Consider the following 19084-nt stretch of genomic DNA (forward strand, 5'->3'; position numbering starts at 1 on the left):
GCAAAGCAGCCAACATAATTAAGGACCCCACGCACCCCCGACACACACTCTTCCACCTTCTTCCGTTGGGGAAAAAGATACAAAAGTCTGAGGTCACGTACTAACTGACTCAAGACAGCTTCTTCCCTGCTGCCGTCAGACTTTTGAATGGACCTACCTTGAATTAAGTTGATCTTTCTCTACACCCTAGCTACGGCTGTGACACTACATTCTGCACTCTCTCATTTCCTTCTCTATGAACGGTATGCTCTGTCATAACATGCAAGAAACAATATTTTTCACTGTATGCTAATACATGTGACAATAATAAAATCAAAATGAAATCAAATATCAAGGTTGTCACTAAAACACAACCTAAATAATGACTGCTCTCTGTAGTGAGCCTGGCCACCCAGACCACACCTCTCCCTCACCACCACCAACCCACCAATTCAGGGTCTGATTCTCATTTTTCACTCACTCCCCCACCACTACCACCCCATGGAAAAATCATCTCCAAAACTCAGGTTTCTACATAAATGTATTTCCTGAATTTATTTTAATCTGGCATCTGATTTTCAATCTTGTGCCCAAAGAGAACTATGCCAGATAGAAATTGACCACACCCATGATAGAAACGTGCAAGCCCTCCTCAATGTACACACTATTAACCTTCACCTACAACATCATGAGAATTTGTTGCACAATTCTATAACTGAGGGGCTCATAATGCAACACAGTGAAGCAGCAAGCTGGAAATAAAAAGCATAGAGATCATAAGAAAGGAATAAGAAGGATGAAAATAAAGTACAAGATTAGATTAGCTACTAACATCCAAAGGGCAAAACATCAAAACCCCTTTTGAAAATGAACACAGCAAAAGGAAAGGTGATCTCTATTAGGTCATAAAGCAGATCTTGAGGAGGCAAAGAGCACGCGCGATGTGAATCTTTTGCATCTGTCTTTACTAGAAATGATGCTGTTCATGTGACAGGATAGGAGGAAGCATGAGTAATATAGGATAAAAATGAATGGAGGATGTAGTAAAAAGGCTGGGAGTCCTCAAAAGTAGAAAAGTTACCCAGATGGAACGTATTGTAATTTGCTAACTAAGGATGGAACCTGCAATGGCTCCGAAAACAATATTCTCATCTTCCTCGGTATATTACTGTGGATCCAGAAGCTGAGAGGAATACCACTTTCACTTCCATTTTAAAAAGATAAGATGGGGATTAAACTAGGAAACTACAGGCAGCCAGCCGAACATCAGATACAACCCAGTAAAAAATTTACTGGCATTTCCAAAGGTACGGGCCCCAGTCAGCATAAATTTCTTAAAAGGCAAATCGTGCACTAATACTGTGGTCAAAGATTTTGATGATATAATGGAATGGGTGGATGAGGATAGAACTATCAATGTTGCGCGTATGGACTTTCAAATGGTATTTGACAAAGTTATTACATAATAAACCTGTTAGCAATCCATGGGGTGAAAGGGGCAGCGAGAGCAACACTGGCTAAGGGATAGAAAGCAGCAAGCAGAGGCGAACAGTTGTTTTACAGACCAGAAGGAAACATACACTGATGTTCCCCAAGGTCGATATTTGGCCCACTGCTCTTTTTGATATTTATTAATGACCTGGACTTGGGTGCACTAGAAATAAGTTCAAAGTTTTCTGACAATACAAAACTTGGAAAGGTAGTAAATAATCAGGATGGTAACAAACTTGGAGGACAGAGATTGGTGAACTGGGCAGACACATGGCAAATGAAATTTAATATAGAGAAATGCATACATTTTGGTAAGAAGGATGAAAAACGGCAGGGTTAATTAAATGGTATAATTTTGAATAGGGTGAACTTAGAGACCTAGGGTGCTTTTCAAAAATCCTAGTTCGTAAAACTGTTATAAAAATCATACAGCAGCCTTGGCTATATTAGTAGACACAGTAAGGAGTCTAACAGGCTTATTTGGTAGCAAACGCCACTAGCTTTCGGAGCGCTGCTCCTTCGTCAGGTGAGTGGGAGATCTGCTCATAAGCAGCAAACAGGGCATATAAAGACACAAACTCAATTTACAGAATAATGATTGGAATGCGAGTTTTTACAGCTAATCAAGTCTTAAAGGTACAGACAATGTGAGTGGAGAGAGTATTAGCACAGGTTAAAGAGATGTGTATTGTCTCCAGACAGGACAGCCAGCGAGAATTTGCAAGTCCAAGCAAGTTGTGGAGGTTACAGATAGTGTGACATGAACCCAAGATCCTGGTTGAGGCCATCCTCACGTGTGCAGAACTTGGCTATCAGTCTCTGCTCAGCGACTCTGCGCTGTCGTGTGTCGTGAAGGCCGCCTTGGAGAATGCTTACCCAAATATCGGAGGCCGAATGCCCGTGACCGCTGAAGTGTTCCCCAACAGCGCAGAGTCGCTGAGCAGAGACTGATAGCCAAGTTCCTGCAGCTAATGCTGTCCTCCACACATCAGAGTGAGTTCAGAAGACATTTGATAGGAAGTATTCAAATATCATGAATCATTCTGAAGCAGTAAATAAAGAAACCGTTTGCAGTGGCAGTGGCAGAAGGGTTAATAACTGGAGGACACAGATTGAAGGCGATTGCTGAATCATATGAGGAAACTTTTTTCCCCTCAAATCCTGCTTTTGTGATGAGAATCAAGAGGTCCATGTCCATCTCCTCAGTGTTTGAAGTGGCCTTTCGTCATTTGAGATCAGTATGTGACAATTCTGTTTTTACCTCATGCCCAGACACAAGGATTTTACAATAAGGAAAACTGTTCAAGAATAACAAAGTTAATTAGGGGAGACCAAGATCAGCTAGCCACACCCAGGAATTAATTGAAGCTTATCACATAGGTGGAATTAATTTACAATATAACACAAATGTGTTATTTTAAACAGGTTTTGCAGGGACATACAAGCAATGCCACCTTACATTTATCTGTTTGTGTCAATGAAGGACGTGGTGTCAGGAGATGAAATGCAAGTATGTTACGGTATCTAATTTCAAGGCGCGAAGTGTTTGTTGGGGAGAGGATCAGGCTGATAACCCATTAGCAGCGGTCACACTACAAAACATGCATAATTATCAAAATAATCTTTCCTGATTCTTTCTTACAGCTTTCAATGTATCCAAGTTAACAGAGGGAGATCTGGAATTAAGAGCATGTGGGTAAGTACTGTTCTCAAGAAGCAAATTGGTAACATATCTGGCTTGTATTTTCATTAAACATCGCCAATTATTTCCCTTTCTAAACTTTGTCATCTCTGAATGTTTCAGATCTTTGCATTTTAGTTTCTAGCTTACTACCCAAGGATGGGTTCCATTTCACAGGATGTCAGCCTCATCCATGTGTGAACAGAGTAATACAATCTTTTCCACATCCTTCCTGTAATGAGGCGACCAGAACTGAGCACAGTACTCCAAGTGGGGTCTGACAAGGGTCTTATATAGCTGCATCATTATCCCCGGACTCCTAAACTCAATCCCTCGATTGATAAAGGCCAGCACACCATACGCCTTCTTAACCACCTCCTCCACCTGCGGGGCCGATTTCAGAATCCTATGGACCTGGACCCCAAGGTCCTTCTGATCCTCTACAGTACTAAGAGTCTTTCCCTTTATATTGTACTCCTTCATCCCATTTGACCTGCCAAAATGGACCACTACGCATTTATCTGGGTTGAAGTCCATCTGCCACTTCTCCGCCTAGTCTTGCATCCTATCTATGTCCCTCTGTAACTTCTGACATCCCTCCAGACTATCCACAACCCCACCAACCTTCGTGTCGTCGGCAAACTTACCAACCCATCCCTCCACTTCCTCATCCAGATCATTTATGAAAATGACAAACAGCAAGGGTCCCAGAACAGATCCCTGGGGCACAGGATCTATCAGGTTTAGAGCTGATCTGAAAATAAAGCCATCAGGATGATCCTTTCTAAATAAAAGCAAATTACTGTGGATGTTGGAATTTGAAACCAAAAGAGAAAATGCTGGAAAATCTCAGGAGGTCTGGCGGCATCTGTAAGGAGAGAAAACAGCTGACGTTTTGAGACCAGATGACCCTTTCTAACAACTTGGCAGTAACTGTGCCTCTGGCTCCAAGAAGTTGTAGGTTCTCGCCCTCAAATACATGATCTTGGCTGCCTACCGATGCAGTATCTGTAGGAGTCTGCATTGTCAGAGGTGCGAGTCCCTCCAGTATGTTCCACTGTTCTGTTAGGATAGCCTCGCTGTATTTTCCAGAATGTTCCATCTAATTTTGAACACCAACTAAATATACCATCCTCGTAGGTATGTATTAAATCAAGGTGCAGGTTGACCAGGTGGGCTTTGAAAATCTCATGTCATTGTTCACAGAAGCAAGTTCTCTCATTGTCGTGGCCAATGCGTCCCTCAACCACCCTTTCAAAAACATAACTGTTCCTACATCTCATTGATATTTGTCAGTCATTGCTTGCATAAAATGGCTGCCACATCTGCCCATGTAACAATTATACAAAACACTTGGAGGTAAAGACAAGTAAAGATGCGACAATGCGAGTATCACTCTATTCTTAACTGCAGAGCCATGCTTTTCCTAATTCCAGATGCAGTCTCCCTTCCTCTCAAAATGCTCTCTTGCCCAACTGATTAGAAGCAATTCACATCCTACTACTGCTCCAAATTTCGCACCAAATTCTAGTGTTTCAGCAGAAAGACAGAAGGCACAGGAATTTTGTTGATACAGTCCTGTCCAACAAGGCAAACATGGCAGGCATAGTTAGCCGAGAGATCAGTAAAATTACCATTTGCGCCAGTAAAAGAATATTTGTAAAACAACAACAGTAGCTCGGAGGTGATTTAGAATTGTGTGACAGGATTCATTAACTAAAAAATGCAGCTGAATACCGGTTCAGTCCACTAGACTCAGCTCACACTTGGGTGGAGTGTATCTGGAACAATAATTAAATCATCATGAAACTACATTCTCTTCAGATTTTTTTGCTAAACCTTCCTCCTCTCATGCCCTGAAGACACAGGATAGGGTTGTTCCAAAGATTCTGATTGAAAAAGTAATTGAGCCTCTTGGGTACAAAATAGGTCGAGAAAGGCCCTTCACCAATTAGATGGAAGACTATTCAAGCACCCAGGGCTACTGATCGATAAAATCAGGAACTTTAAGTAGCAAGTTTACGAGGCATGGGTGGCACGGTGGCACAGTGGTTAGCACTGCCGCCTCTCAGCGCCAGGGACCAGGGTTCAATTCCAGCTTTGGGTGACTGTGTGGAGTTTGCACATTCTCCCCGTCTGTGTGGGTTTCCTCCAGGTGCTCCAGTTTCTTTCCATAGTCCAAAGATGTGCAGGTTAGGTGGATTGGCCATGCTAAATTGCCCCTTAGCGTCAGGGGGACTAGCAGAGTAAAATACATGGGGTTATGGAGATAGGCCAGGGTAGGATGGTTATGGGTGCAGGTTTGATGGGCCAATGTCTGCTCCGTCTTCACTGTAGGGATTCTAAGTTTCAATAGTGGACTCTCCTTAAGTAGGTTGCTAGATAGACCAGCTTCACCTGTGTGTATATGTGAAAATATCCTCACTCTAGCACAGTAAACTTTGATGGTTCTGTATGCATGAAGGACACCATCAATGTCCCTTATTACCATGATGTGGAGATGCCGGCGTTGGACTGGGGTAAACACAGTAAGGAGTCTAACAACACCAGGTTAAAGTCCAACAGGTTTATTTGGTAGCAAACGCCACTTTTGTTTGGCGTTTGCTACCAAATAAACCTGTTGGACTTTAACCTGGTGTTGTTAGACTCCTTACCTTATTACCATTCTAGAAAACTCAGCACAGATCTGGAATCAGACCTGGGATGTTCATGTCACTTCAGCTACATTTTACACCTTCATACCATACATTAGGAGATTAAAAGTTCAAAAAATGCAAGTGACTATACCAGTAGAATTAATACAAATGAACAATCAGTGGAAAATTAAATCGTATACTCATAGGAAACAGAGGTTTCGTTTTAAGCAGAGAGCAGACCGGCATAGTATTTGACAAGTCATTCAGCCCATTAACTCTTTTTTTAAAAATATCTATTTGAGCCCCATCTCCCTACTCTTCCCCCATGCATGTGTAAATCGGTTATCCAAATCCCTATCAAAAATTACTATGGCATTACCATTTCTGACAAGACCTACTAGGTCCCTAGACGGAGGGGAAAATAATCTTCTTTTGACAAGGACCACGACCACGCATTGAGCTTTCCATAAAGAAAAATGGCTTGCACTTGTATAGTGCTTTTCATGGTCACTCGCCATCTCAATGTGCTTTACAGCCAATGAAGTACTACTGTTGGATGGTCATACAAATTTGTAGGCCTCTAGCCTGCTCTGCATTCAATAAAGTCATGGTTGTGGCCTCTACTTTCCTGTCTACCAACACCCTCTAACTCCCTTGTCAGTCAAGCATCTAAACACAAACCAAAGCAGACAAGTTCACATTTTCCCACATTATACTCCACCTGCCAATTTTTTGCAGACTCCTTATATCCTCTCCGGTATTCAGTCTCCTTCCTAGGTTTCTCACAATCACAAATCCACAGCGATTGGACATTGCAGCCGCTTACGCCAAAGAACAAGGTCAATGGGAGACGTGCATCTCGACAACCTGCTGCACAAGGACTTCAAAAACTGAAATCAGCCGAGAGCACATCCATTTAAGGTCTTTTGAAATAGAATGTAGAAAACAGCTGTCAATTTGCACAGCAAGACCCCACAAAGCAAGACCCCCAACAAGAACTAGATAATCTGTTTGAGGTGCTAGATGAAAGAAAATATAAACCAGGATAGAATTTCTTCTCTGTTCAAACAGTGCCAAGGGATATTTTACACCCACAGGGCCAGTGAGGTTTTAGTTTAATATCACATTCAAAGATGACGCCTCCTACAGGACTGAACAGTACTCAAGTCTCTGGACTGGGACTTGCACCCACAGCCTTCTGACTCAGATGCCAGTGATACCAACTGAGAGAAGTCTGGGTGGAAAGCCTGGATGTATTTACAAAGCACTTGTGAACCAGCTGTAGAGGGAGAAGCTCAAGGACAGCCTAAACCAACTGTAGGATCAGAATATCCTGTCTGCAGCATGACTGCTTTCCCCCACTGCTTTTCACAGAGTTCAGTGATTCAGTACATAGGATTTTACTCTGAGATTAATGAAGACAAGAGAAAATGGAAGGAAAGGGAGAAAGTTTACCATAAGACATAGGAGCGGAAGCAAGGCCATTCGGCCCATCGAGTCCACTCCACCATTCAATCATGGTTGATTTCAACTCCATTTACCCGCTCTCTCCCCATAGCCCTTAATTCCTCGAGAAATCAAGAATTTATCAATTTCTGTCTTGAAAACGCTCAACGTCTCGGCCTCCACAGCCCTCTGTGGCAATGAATTCCACAGACCCACCACTCTCTGGCTGAAGAAATTTCTCCTCATCTCTGTTCTAAAGTGACTCCCTTTTATTCTAAGGCTGTGCCCCCGCGTCCTAGTCTCCCCTGCTAATGGAAACAACTTCCCTACGTCCATCCTATCTAAGCCGTTCATTATCTTGTAAGTTTCTATTAGATCTCCCCTCAACCTCCTAAACTCCAATGAATATAATCCCACGATCCTCAGACGTTCATCGTATGTCAGGCCTACCATTCCTGGGATCATCTGTGTGAATCTCCGCTGGACCCGCTCCAGTGCCAGTATGTCCTTCCTGAGGTGTGGGGCCCAAAATTGCTCACAGTACTCCAAATGGGGCCTAACCAGTGCTTTATAAAGCCTCAGAAGTACATCCCTGCTTTTGTATTCCAAGCCTCTTGAGATAAATGACAACATTACATTTGCTTTCTTAATTACGGACTCAACCTGCAAGTTTACCTTTAGAGAATCCTGGACTAGGACTCCCAAGTCCCTTTGCACTTTAGCATTATGAATTTTGTCACCGTTTAGAAAATAGTCCATGCCTCTATTCTTTTTTCCAAAGTGCAAGACCTCGCACTTGCCCACGTTGAATTTCATCAGCCACTTCTTGGACCACTCTCCTAAACTGTCTAAATCTTTCTGCAGCCTCCCCACCTCCTCAATACTACCTGCCCCTCCACCTATCTTTGTATCATCGGCAAACTTGGCCAGAATGCCCCCAGTCCCGTCATCTAGATCGTTAATATATAAAGAGAACAGCTGTGGCCCCAACACTGAACCCTGCGGGACACCACTTGTCACCGGTTGCCATTCTGAGAAAGAACCTTTTATCCCAACTCTCTGCCTTCTGTCTGACAGCCAATCGTCAATCCATGTTAGTACCTTGCCTCGAATACCATGGGCCCTTATTTTACTTAGCAGTCTCCCGTGAGGCACCTTGTCAAAGGCCTTTTGGAAGTCAAGATAGATAACATCCATTGGCTCTCCTTGGTCTAACCTATTTGTTATCTCTTCAAAGAACTCTAACAGGTTTGTCAGGCACGACCTCCCCTTACTAAATCCATGCTGACTTGTCCTAATCCGACCCTGCACTTCCAAGAATTTAGAAATCTCATCCTTAACGATGGATTCTAGAATTTTGCCAACAACTGAGGTTAGGCTAATTGGCCTATAATTTTCCATCTCTTTTCTTGAACAGTGGGGTTACAACAGCGATTTTCCAATCCTCTGGGACTTTCCCTGACTCCAGTGACTTTTGAAAGATCATAACTAACGCCTCCACTATTTCTTCAGCTATCTCCTTTAGAACTCTAGGATGTAGCCCATCTGGGCCCGGAGATTTATCAATTTTCAGACCTTTTAGTTTCTCTAGCACTTTCTCCTTTGTGATGGCAACCATATTCAACTCTGCCCCCTGACTTTCCTGAATTGTTGGGATATTACTCATGTCTTCTACTGTGAAGACTGACGCAAAGTACTTATTAAGTTCCTCAGCTATTTCCTTGTCTCCCATCACTAGATTACCAGCGTCATTTTGGAGCGGCTCAATGTCTACTTTTGCCTCCCGTTTGTTTTTAATGTATTTAAAGAAACTTTTACTATCATTCCTAATGTTACTGGCTAGCCTACCTTCATATTTGATCCTCTCCTTCCTTATTTCTCTCTTTATTATCCTCTGTTTTTATAGCCTTCCCAATCTTCTGACTTCCCACTACTCTTTGCCACATTATAGGCTCTCTCTTTTGCCTTGATGCATTCCCTGACTTCCTTTGTCAGCCATGGCTGCCTAATCCCCCCTCTGATAACCTTTCTTTTGTTTGGGATGAACCTCTGCACTGTGTCCTCAATTACTCCCAGAAACTCCTGCCATTGCTGTTCTACTGTCTTTCCCACTAGGCTCTGCTTCCAGTCGATTTTTGTCAGTTCCTCCCTCATGCGCCTGTAATTACCTTTATTTAACTGTAGAACCTTCACATCTGATTCTGCCTTCCTTCTTTCAAACTGCAGACTGAATTCTACCATATTATGATCACTGCTTCCTAAGTGTTCCCTTACTTTAAGATCTTTTATCACGTCTGGCTCATTACATAACACTAAGTCCAGAATAGCCTGTTCCCTCGTGGGCTCCATCACAAGCTGTTCCAAAAAGCCATCCTGTAAACATTCAATGAATTCCCTTTCTTTGGGTCCACTGGCAACATTATTTACCCAGTCCACCTGCATATTGAAATCCCCCATGATCACTGTGACCTTGCCTTTCTGACATGCCCTTTCTATTTCGTGGTGCATTTTGTGCCCCTGGTCCTGACCACTGTCAGGAGGCCTGTACATAACTCCCATTATGGTTTTTTTGCCTTTGTGGTTCCTCAACTCTACCCACACAGACTCCACATCGTCTGACCCTATGTCGTTTAGTGCTATTGATTTAATTTCATTTACTGTGTCAGTCATTGTAGATTGGTAGATTTATGTTTGACAAGGATATGGAGCCAAGGGGAAATGGAGGCACAAATCTGCCGTGATCTAATTGAAGTGCTGAGTGGCCTATTCCTGCAGGAACATTTCAATTTCAAAGCAATTTTAGCGTCACCCAGATGCACACTATACCATAAGATCACCACACTTACAAAACATGGCGGTGGGGGACGGACGGACTAAAAACACCATTTTAGTCTAACCAGAAGAAATCTAGGTATAAGATTAGCAACACTCATTCTTTCAGCCACACAAATTTAAACACAGGAGACTTGTGAAAAACTGAACACCCCACAGTGCTAACAGATATAGCATGCCTCTCTCCATTTAACTGTTAAAGGACTCTTTAGGTATCTTCCCAAAAATTCAGCAATCAGCTACAAAAAGTAAGCAATGTCAGAAAGTTCAACATTTGGAGCCACTAACTCAGTCAGTAATAAATTCAATACAGAATTTAGGAGAAAAGTCTTTACCCAGAGTGTGGTGAGAATGGGGAACTCACTAGCACAGAGTGGTTGAGGTGAATAGCACAGATACATTTAAGCAGAAGCTAAATAAGTACAAGGGAGAAAGTGACAGAAGAATATGCTGATCGGGTGATGAAGTGAGAGTCATGGAGCAACAAATCAATTGGGCTGTACTGTAAAACTCTGCAACTTGGGTTGTGTTGGGCACTGCTAGGCAACGGTGGTGGGTTCAAATAAACCATAAAAGAAGTCCGTCACATATCAAAGCATGGTTTAAGTGGGACTTGCATCGAGTGTACACAATAATTCATACTTATCCAGCTCCTTTGATTTTAGTATAAGACTCCAAAGAGATTCACAGGAGTGCTGTCAAACCACATAAGGAGCTATTAGGACAGGCGAACAAAAGCTTGGCTTAAAGTGGGGTAGCAAGATTTATGGAGGGAATTTCAGAGGCTGGGGTCCAAAAAGCCGAAGATAGAGCAGCTCTGCAGCTGGTGAAGTGATTAAACCCAGCAATGAACAAGAGGAGCACAGATATATTGGGAGGTTTGTGGGGCCAGAGACGATTAGAGATAGGAAGGGAAGTGGCCCTGAAGGAATCTGAAAATGAGTGAAATTTTAAACCAAAGGCAGCATTTCTTAAGCAGGATGCAATGCAAACGTTGATCAATGAGCACGAAAGAACAGGATTTGCTGGGAGTTCAGACATGCGCAGAAGAGTTTTGAATAACCTCCAATGGAAGTGAGAGTTGGAATAATCAAATTCAGAAATAACAAAGGCACGGATAAGGTTTTCGGCGAACGAAGGCAGGATTGGAGTTGAGTGGTATCACATAGGTGAAACTAAGCAGTATTAGAGTACAGATATGCGGTCAGAAACACATCTCAGCAGCAAATATGACACGAACATTAGTTGCCCAAGAGGAGGAGGAAGTCGGTGGCTAGGGAACAGCATTTATGGAGTTGGGGACCACAGAGAACAGCTTCGCTCTTCTCAATATTTAGTTGGAAGTTAATTTTTGCTCATCAGTATTGGATGCTGCACAGCAATGTGACAATTGGAGGTGCTTAGGGAGATGGCGATGAGGTCAAGATGGCTGTTGTCAGCCTACTTGTGGAAAGCAATGCTGAATTTTTGGGTGTTGTCACTGAGGGACAGCTTGTAGGTGAGAAAAGGCGGTGCAAAAGAGAATCTAAATATAACGAGCAGTGGCACATCTCACACGAATGAACAAACTAGGTGCCACCCTTGTATGGTTTAGCACAGGAAATTGCTTACTGATAAGTTTCTAATTGCTCCCTTTACTATTTGACTCCTTTCTTGGTGTTGAGGAAGTGCTTCGTGACCATGAACTACATTGTTTTCCTTGTGACAAACCTGCCAACGTTAGAGGTAAATTCACAATCCTACAGCTCAATATGCAAGTGTCCTGGATTCTAGCAGTTTAATCACACACTCGCTCTCAGGGATACATACACGTCAAAGGCTTTCACAACAAATTTCAATTCCATCCTATCCAAGTATTCACAGCAGCCTGTCAAAGGCCACAGTGAGTACAAACCCCTGCTCATTTCCCCTCTCCCATCCCATTCTTATCCAAGGCCTGAAAACTTAATTATACTTTTCTTTCCACCAGTTTGACAGACAAGCTATATGAGTCAGTATCAAACTACACTTCTCCACAGAAAGGAGCAATCTCTTTTAATTAAAAGCCTAGCAGGTCACTCTCTACCACAACCAATATTGGCATTGAAAGAGACTTTATTCCCTCACTACAACTATGTGACAACATTCTTACTTAAGTCAGCATTGACAGCCACTTCAAATAAAAGCAATGATTGCAGAGACGCAATAAGCAGCACGACGAGCACTTATTTTTTGAAGTTGAGGATTTGCCTCAGTAACATTATGTCCAAGGGTGGAGTGTGTACTAACCCTCTGGATATTTTCAAGGAGGAGCTGGACTACTTCCTGACTTGGGCAGCCTGGCAAATATCTTTCCATGTAACATTTGGTCCCTTTGACCTCGGGGGCTCCTTTCCAATTTTCCGAGGGAATGGGAGAAGACATTTCCAGAGTAATTATTTTCCTTTAGTTTTGCCTCTCACAAGAGAAGTACTATCTTAGAATGTTACAGTCATACTGAGATGTGAAACTGGCTTGACAGAACTGCTGCTCTTTCCTTGTCCATTAACTTACGTGGCCCCTCAACACAACGCAGCTTTACAATGTTCAACAGAGCTTGTTCAATATGACATGGGAAATGGAAGCCACGAATTTCAGGCAACTACATGAGATTACAGCCTACCACTCCTGCCTCTCAAACAAGTCACCCTAAACTGCCCCATTACAACGTTTATCCAAACTGCTGTTCTTTTGCTATTTGATATCACGAGCCGAAATGATACTAGCTTGAGATAACACAGAACTTCAAACAAACTTTAAAGTGTTTTAGACCCCTTTCTACATCCTTGCTGCCCATTGTGCCCCTTCCTGTACCCATCACCATGCCCCATGCCCCTTCCTGCACACCCACTGAACCCATTGCAACTTCCTAAACTCCCACCCAGCTCCTCGCCATGCCCCCAGCCCCTGCCTGTAACACAGGCCATACCGAACCCCTGCCCATACACCCCCCACCCAGCCCCCATCCTGACCCTTCATAGAATCATTGAAACCCTACAGTGCACGAGGTCATTTGCCCATCAAGTCTGCACCGACAACAATCCCACCTTGGCCCTATCCCCGTAACCTCACATATTTACCCTTACGCATCTCGGGACACTAAGGGACAATTTAGCGCGGCCAATGCACCCAACCCGCACATCTTTGGAGTGTGGGGGAAAACCGGAACACCCCTGGATACTCATGCAGACACAGCGAGAAAGTGCAAACTCCACACAGACAATGACCCAAGTCAGGAATCAAACCCGGGTTTCAGGAGCTGTGAAGCAGTAGTGCCGTGTCACCGTGCTACCCCCTACCCATGCCACCCCCGCCCTTCCCATGCATGTACAGCCCCCCACCCAGCCCTGCCCATGCCCCCCACCCTGCCCCCAACCCAGCCCTGCCCATGCCCCCCACCCTGCCCCCAACCCCTGCATCCTATCCCCTTCCCCCCCCCACCCACCCCCAAGTCTGAATACAGCGGATGATTTGAAGGAGCGGCTTTCGGCGCTCCCACAGATACTGCGGTCTTTGCCGGCCCCCGATCTCCCCCGCGCTTAATGGGAAGCGGGCTCCGCGCTTCTCCGGGCTCTCCTGCCCCGCCCCGTGTTTCTGGGCTTCACTCACCATCAGTTCGATAGTTTTATCCTCGATCACGGACTCCGCCTCCATATCGATCACAGTCAGGGTGAATGTGTTGCCCTCTCTCTCCCCCCGCCCCCCCGGGCCCGCTCCCTCGCTCTCGGCCTCACTTTCCCCCCCCGGGCCCGCTCTCGGCCTTTCTCCTCACTCACTCTCCCCTGGACCCGCTCTCGGCCTCTCTCCTCACTCTCTTCCCCGGGCCCACTCTCCCTCGCTCTCGGCCTCTCTCTCTCCTCCCTGGCTCTCGCCTCAATCACTCCGTCTCTCCCCCCGGGCCTGGGCCCCGGCCCCGATCCAAACCCAGACCGACACCAGCGCCTGACGTAAGCACGCTGCGCGCAGAACCAACCCCCTTATTGTGACGTCACACGTTCGGAAACTGTGACCATGCGAATGAGCCCCGACCCTTCCTCCCAAACCCAGCCCAATTCTTTAGTCCCGCCCACTCCGTCTAGGACACGCCCACTCTCAGCAGACACGCCCATTCGCAGCAACCCCGCCCTTTCGCACCAACCCCGCCCACTCTCACTGGCCTGCCCACTCCACCCCCCGCCATAGGCTCCGCCCATTCCCACGTGACTTCGCCCCCCCCACTGACTATCTGGCCCCGTTGATCACGTGCATTCCAGCAACAAATGAACACATACTTTGAGCAGGAACAGGCCATTCAGCCCTTCGAACCTGTTCTCCTTTTTGATAATTTTGCCTGCATTATACCGATAACTAAAGCTCAGAAGTATTTATCTATGTGTAAAGTGATTTGGGACATGGGGAAAGGTGCTTTATAAATTTAGGCTTTATCTTTAGTTTCAGCTGCATACAATCAGCAGAATGTAACAATGGTGAAATTGGAGGCGCAATACTGAGTCTCTAAGAATAGTTAATCACAGACCTATCAATAACTTATTACAGTGTCCACAAAGAAATCAGTGCACTTACAAAACAATTCAACTCTGTTGATAACGTGCCCAACCCATTAACCTCCCACAAATCCTTCTTCTAACCTCCCCTGCAACCTCTTCCAATTTCCCAAAACCCCTAATCCAACTTCCTCCTAAACTTCCCTCCAACCTCCTCTTCGAAACTCCCTGCCCCTCTCCTACAACCCCCAGCACCCCAACCACACACCCCTTCCACCTGCTCCCCACCCACACACCATTTGGTTGGTTCTAAAGTTGCAGGGATTTCCAAACAAGAACACTCTCCTGACAGTTGTTGTGCTGCTGTTGACCTTCAGGCAGCTTTGTGGTTTTCTGGTGGGCTTTTAAGAAAAATTGGATCCGCTGAGCTGCCCAAAGATGGGAAGCAGCAGCACAGCAACTCAATGAAATTGAAACTGAGACTGGATTGAAAAAGGTCGGAACCCATTCTGGTTTTTACAAGCCAATCTGCATCTCTGGCTGCTCAGTCTGGATGACAAGAAAATCAATTTACATCACAGAATCCAGGCCCCCCACAAGCCTCAGGCCCTAGTGTTTGGCACCATCCGCACACCGCCTCTCCCAGACCCTTAGATAGGTTAAGAGAGTGGGCAAAATATTGGGAGATGAAATATAATGTGGGAAAATATGAACTTGTCCACTTTGACAGGAAGTATAGAAAATATTATTTACATGGATAGAGATTGTAGGATGCTGCTGACCAAGGGACCTGGGTGTCCTTGTACACAAATCACAAAAATGTTAACATGCAGGTACAGCAAATAATTAGGAAGGCAAGTGGAATATTAGCCTTTATTGAACGGTGGTGAAATATAAAAGGAATATAAATGCTGATCTTACTACAGTCAGCATTGGTGAGACCACACCAAGAGTACTGAGTACAGTTTTAGTCTCTTAACTTAAGGGTGGATATTCTTGCATTAGAAACAGTTTAGAGAAGACTCACTAGGCTAATTTCTGGGATGAAAGGGTTGTCTTATGAGGAAAGACAACCCTTTCCTCATAAAAGGTTTGGCCTATTGGACTTTAGAAGAATGAGAGGTCATTTAATTAAAACATATAAGATCCTGTGGGGACTTGACATGGTACATGCTGAGAGGATGTTTCCAATCATGGTAGAATCTAAAGCTAGGGACCCATTTTCAATATAAGGAGTCTCCCATTTAAGACTGTGATGAAGGGGAATCTCAGCTCTCAGGGGGGTGTTAATTTTCAGAATTTGCTTCCACTTAGAGCATTGGAGGTGGGGACATTAACTATGATCAAGAATGAGTAAGAAGTCTCACAACACCAGGTTAAAGTCCAACAGGTTTATTTGGAATCACAAGCTTTCAGACCGCTGTTCCTTTATCAGGTGAGACTCAAATAAACCTGTTGGATTTTAACCTGGTGTGGTGAGACATCTTACTGAGCCCATCCCAGTCCAATGCCAGCATCTCCACATCATGATCAAGACTGAGATAAATTTTTGATCTACAAGAGAGTAAAGGTGTAATAGCGTGGCTCCCTTCTGGCAACATCAAGATACTTCAGGCTTCATTAGGAGATTTATTTATTGATAAAGAGAAATCGGGTGCAGGGGATTGCAGCCCTAGGCTGCCTGGTTCTCAACCATCACCTGGACATGCTTTGGCATGCCATGTTGCCATCCGGCGACGGAGGTCCCCAGTGGAGGTCCCTCTACGGAGGGATCCTCCGCCAAAACATCGGGGATCTAGGGTGGAGGCTCATGCACGGAGCAGTACCATGCAGCCGTAAATTGTACTGGTTCATGGACTCGCAACAATCCTGCCCATTTTGCAGTCTGGCACCACATCTATGTTAATTGTCTTAGGCTGCACACGCTTTTTTGTTTCCTAAAAAACCTTTTCCTGATGTTTTGTTTGCACTTCAATCCCATGCTCCTGTTTTATGGTCACCCGGTGCGAAGGAGGGCGGGGATGGCAGAGGATGAGCGAAAATCTGGCAGATGGAGTATCATGTGGGAAAATATGAAGTTATTCACTTTGGCAGGAAGAATGAAAAAGCAGATTATTAATTAAATGGAAAACGAGTGCAGAATTCCATGTTGTAGAAGGATCTAAGTGTTCTCATGCGTGAGTCACATAAAGTTAGTTTACAAGTACAGCATGTTATCAAGAAGGCTAATGGGTTGCTATTCTTTATTATGAGACAAGAAAAGACAAGGACAGCATAAAAGCAAAAGAAAAAGCATACAAAGTGGCGACGATTAGTGGGAAGCCTTTAAAAGCGAGCAGAGGACAACTAAAAGAACAATACGGAGGGGGAGAAGATGAAATATGAGTGTAAGCTAGCTAGTAATAGAACTAGGAAGAGTTTTTTTCAATATATAAAAGGTAAGAGAGAGGCAAAAAATGCATTGGACCGCTGGAAAATGAGGCTGGAGAAGTAATAATAGGAAACAAAGAAATGGCAGAGGAGCTGAATTGTTACTTTGCATCAGTCTTCATGGTGGAAGTCACCAGTGGGATGCCAGAGCTCCAGAAGAATCAGGGGGCACAGGTGATTGGAGTGGCTATCACTAAGGAGAAGGTTCTGGGGAAACTGAAAAGACTGAAGATGGAAAAATCACCTGGACCGGATGGACTACATCCCAGGGTTCTGAAGGAGATAGCTGAGGAAATTGTGAAGGCATTGGTGGTAATCTTTCAGGAATCACTGGAGGCAGGAAGGATCCCAGAGGACTGGAAAGTAGCTAATGTAACACCGCTGTTTAAGAAGGGAGGGAGGCAGCAGATGGGAAATTATAGGCCGGTTAGCCTGACTTCAGTCATTGGGCAAGATTTCAGAGTCCATTATTAAAGATGAGATCACAGAGTACTTGGAAGTGCTTGATAAAATAAGGCTGAGTCAGCACGGCTTCGTCAAGGGGAGGTCATGTCTGACAAATCTGTTAGAGTTCTTTGAGGAGGTAACAAGGAAGTTAGATAAAGGAGAACCAGTGGACATGATTTACTTAGATTTCCAAAAGGCCTTTGACAAGGTGCCGCATAGGAGACTGTTAAATAAGTTAAGAGCCCATGGTGTAAGATCCTGACATGGATAGAGGATTGGCTGGCTGACTGGCAGAAGGCAGAGTGTTGGGGATAAAGGGGTCTTTTTCAGGATGGTAGCCGCTGACTAGTGGTGTGTCTCAGGGGTCGGTGCTGGGACCACAACTTTTTGCAATATACATCAACGATTTGGAAGAAGGAACTGAAGGCACTGTTGCTAAGTTTGCAGATGATACAAAGATATGTAGAAGGACAGGTAGTATTGAGGAAGCAGGGGGTCTGCAGAAGGACTTGGACAGGTTCGGAGAGTGGGCAAAGAAGTGGCAAATGGAATACAATGAGGTTGTGCCCTTTGGAAGGAGGAATGGAGGCATAGACTATTTTCTAAATGGGGAAATGCATAGGAAATCAGAAACACAAACGGACTTGGGAGCCCTTGTTCAAGGTTCTCTTATGGTTAACGTGTAGGTTCAGTCAGCAGTTAGGAAGGCAAATGCAATGTTAGCATCCATGTCAAGAGGGCTAGAATACAAGAGTAGGGATGTACTTCTGAGGCTGTATAAGGCTCTGGTCAGATCCCATTTGGAGTATTGTGAGCAGTTTTGGGCCCCGTATCTAAGGAAGGATGTGCTGGCCTTGGAAAGGGTCCAGAAGAAGTTCACAAGAATGATCTTAGAAATCATAGAAATCATAGAAACCCTACAGTACAGAAAGAGGCCATTCGGCCCATCGAGTCTGCACCGACCACAATCCCACCCAGGCCCTACCCCCATATCCCTACATATTTTACCCGCTAATCCCTCTAATCTACGCATCCCAGGACACTAAGGGGCAATTTTAGCATGGCCAATCAACCTAACCCGCACATCTTTGGACCCTGGAATGATCCCTGGAATGAAGAGCTTGTCGCATGAGGAAAGGTTGAGGATTCTGGGTCTGTACTCGTTGGAGTTTAGAAGGATGAGGGGGATTTTATTGAAACTCACAGGATACTACAGGGCCTGGATAGAGTGGACGTGGAGACGATGTTTGCACAAGTAGAAAAAACTAGAACTAGAGGGCACAATCTTAGGCTAAAGGGACGATCTTTTAAAATATAGATGAGGAGGAATTTCTTCTGCCAGAGAGTGGTGAATCTGTGGAATTCTTTGCCACAGAAGGCTGTGGAGGCCATCATAGAAACCCTACAGTGCAGAAGGAGGCCATTCGGCCCATCGAGTCTGCACTGACCACAATCCCACCCAGGCCCTATCCCCACATATTTACCCGCTAATCCCTCTAACCTACGCATCCCAGGAGTCTAAGGGGCTATTTTTAACCTGGCCAATCAACCTAACCCGCACATCTTTGGACTGTGGGAGGAAACCGGAGCACCCGGAGGAAACCCACGCAGACAATGTGAAAACTCCACACAGACAGTGA

The 19084-nt window shown here is 44.7% G+C and overlaps 1 protein-coding gene across 7 annotated transcripts in view; it reads right to left on the reverse strand.

Annotated features, from left to right (window-relative positions):
- The window catches only part of LOC144505255 (F-box/WD repeat-containing protein 11), a 203320-nt gene extending 189271 nt beyond the window's left edge, over positions 1-14049 (reverse strand). For 2 of the 7 annotated variants that reach the window (XM_078231299.1, XM_078231296.1), the window contains exon 1: positions 13693-14023. Coding sequence is in view for 2 of the 7 variants with exons in the window: in XM_078231296.1 (XP_078087422.1) it covers positions 13693-13737 (45 nt within the window). In the remaining 5 variants the exon portion in view is untranslated. Of the gene's footprint in view, positions 1-12333; positions 12358-13692 lie in introns of those variants that run through there. The other 5 variants (XM_078231295.1, XM_078231298.1, XM_078231300.1 and 2 more) reach the window with 5 other exon arrangements.
- Between the last annotated feature and the right edge of the window lie 5035 nt (positions 14050-19084).

This window comes from Mustelus asterias, chromosome 16 (assembly GCF_964213995.1).
Source record: "Mustelus asterias chromosome 16, sMusAst1.hap1.1, whole genome shotgun sequence".
In the NCBI taxonomy this organism is placed as follows: Eukaryota; Metazoa; Chordata; class Chondrichthyes; order Carcharhiniformes; family Triakidae; genus Mustelus; species Mustelus asterias.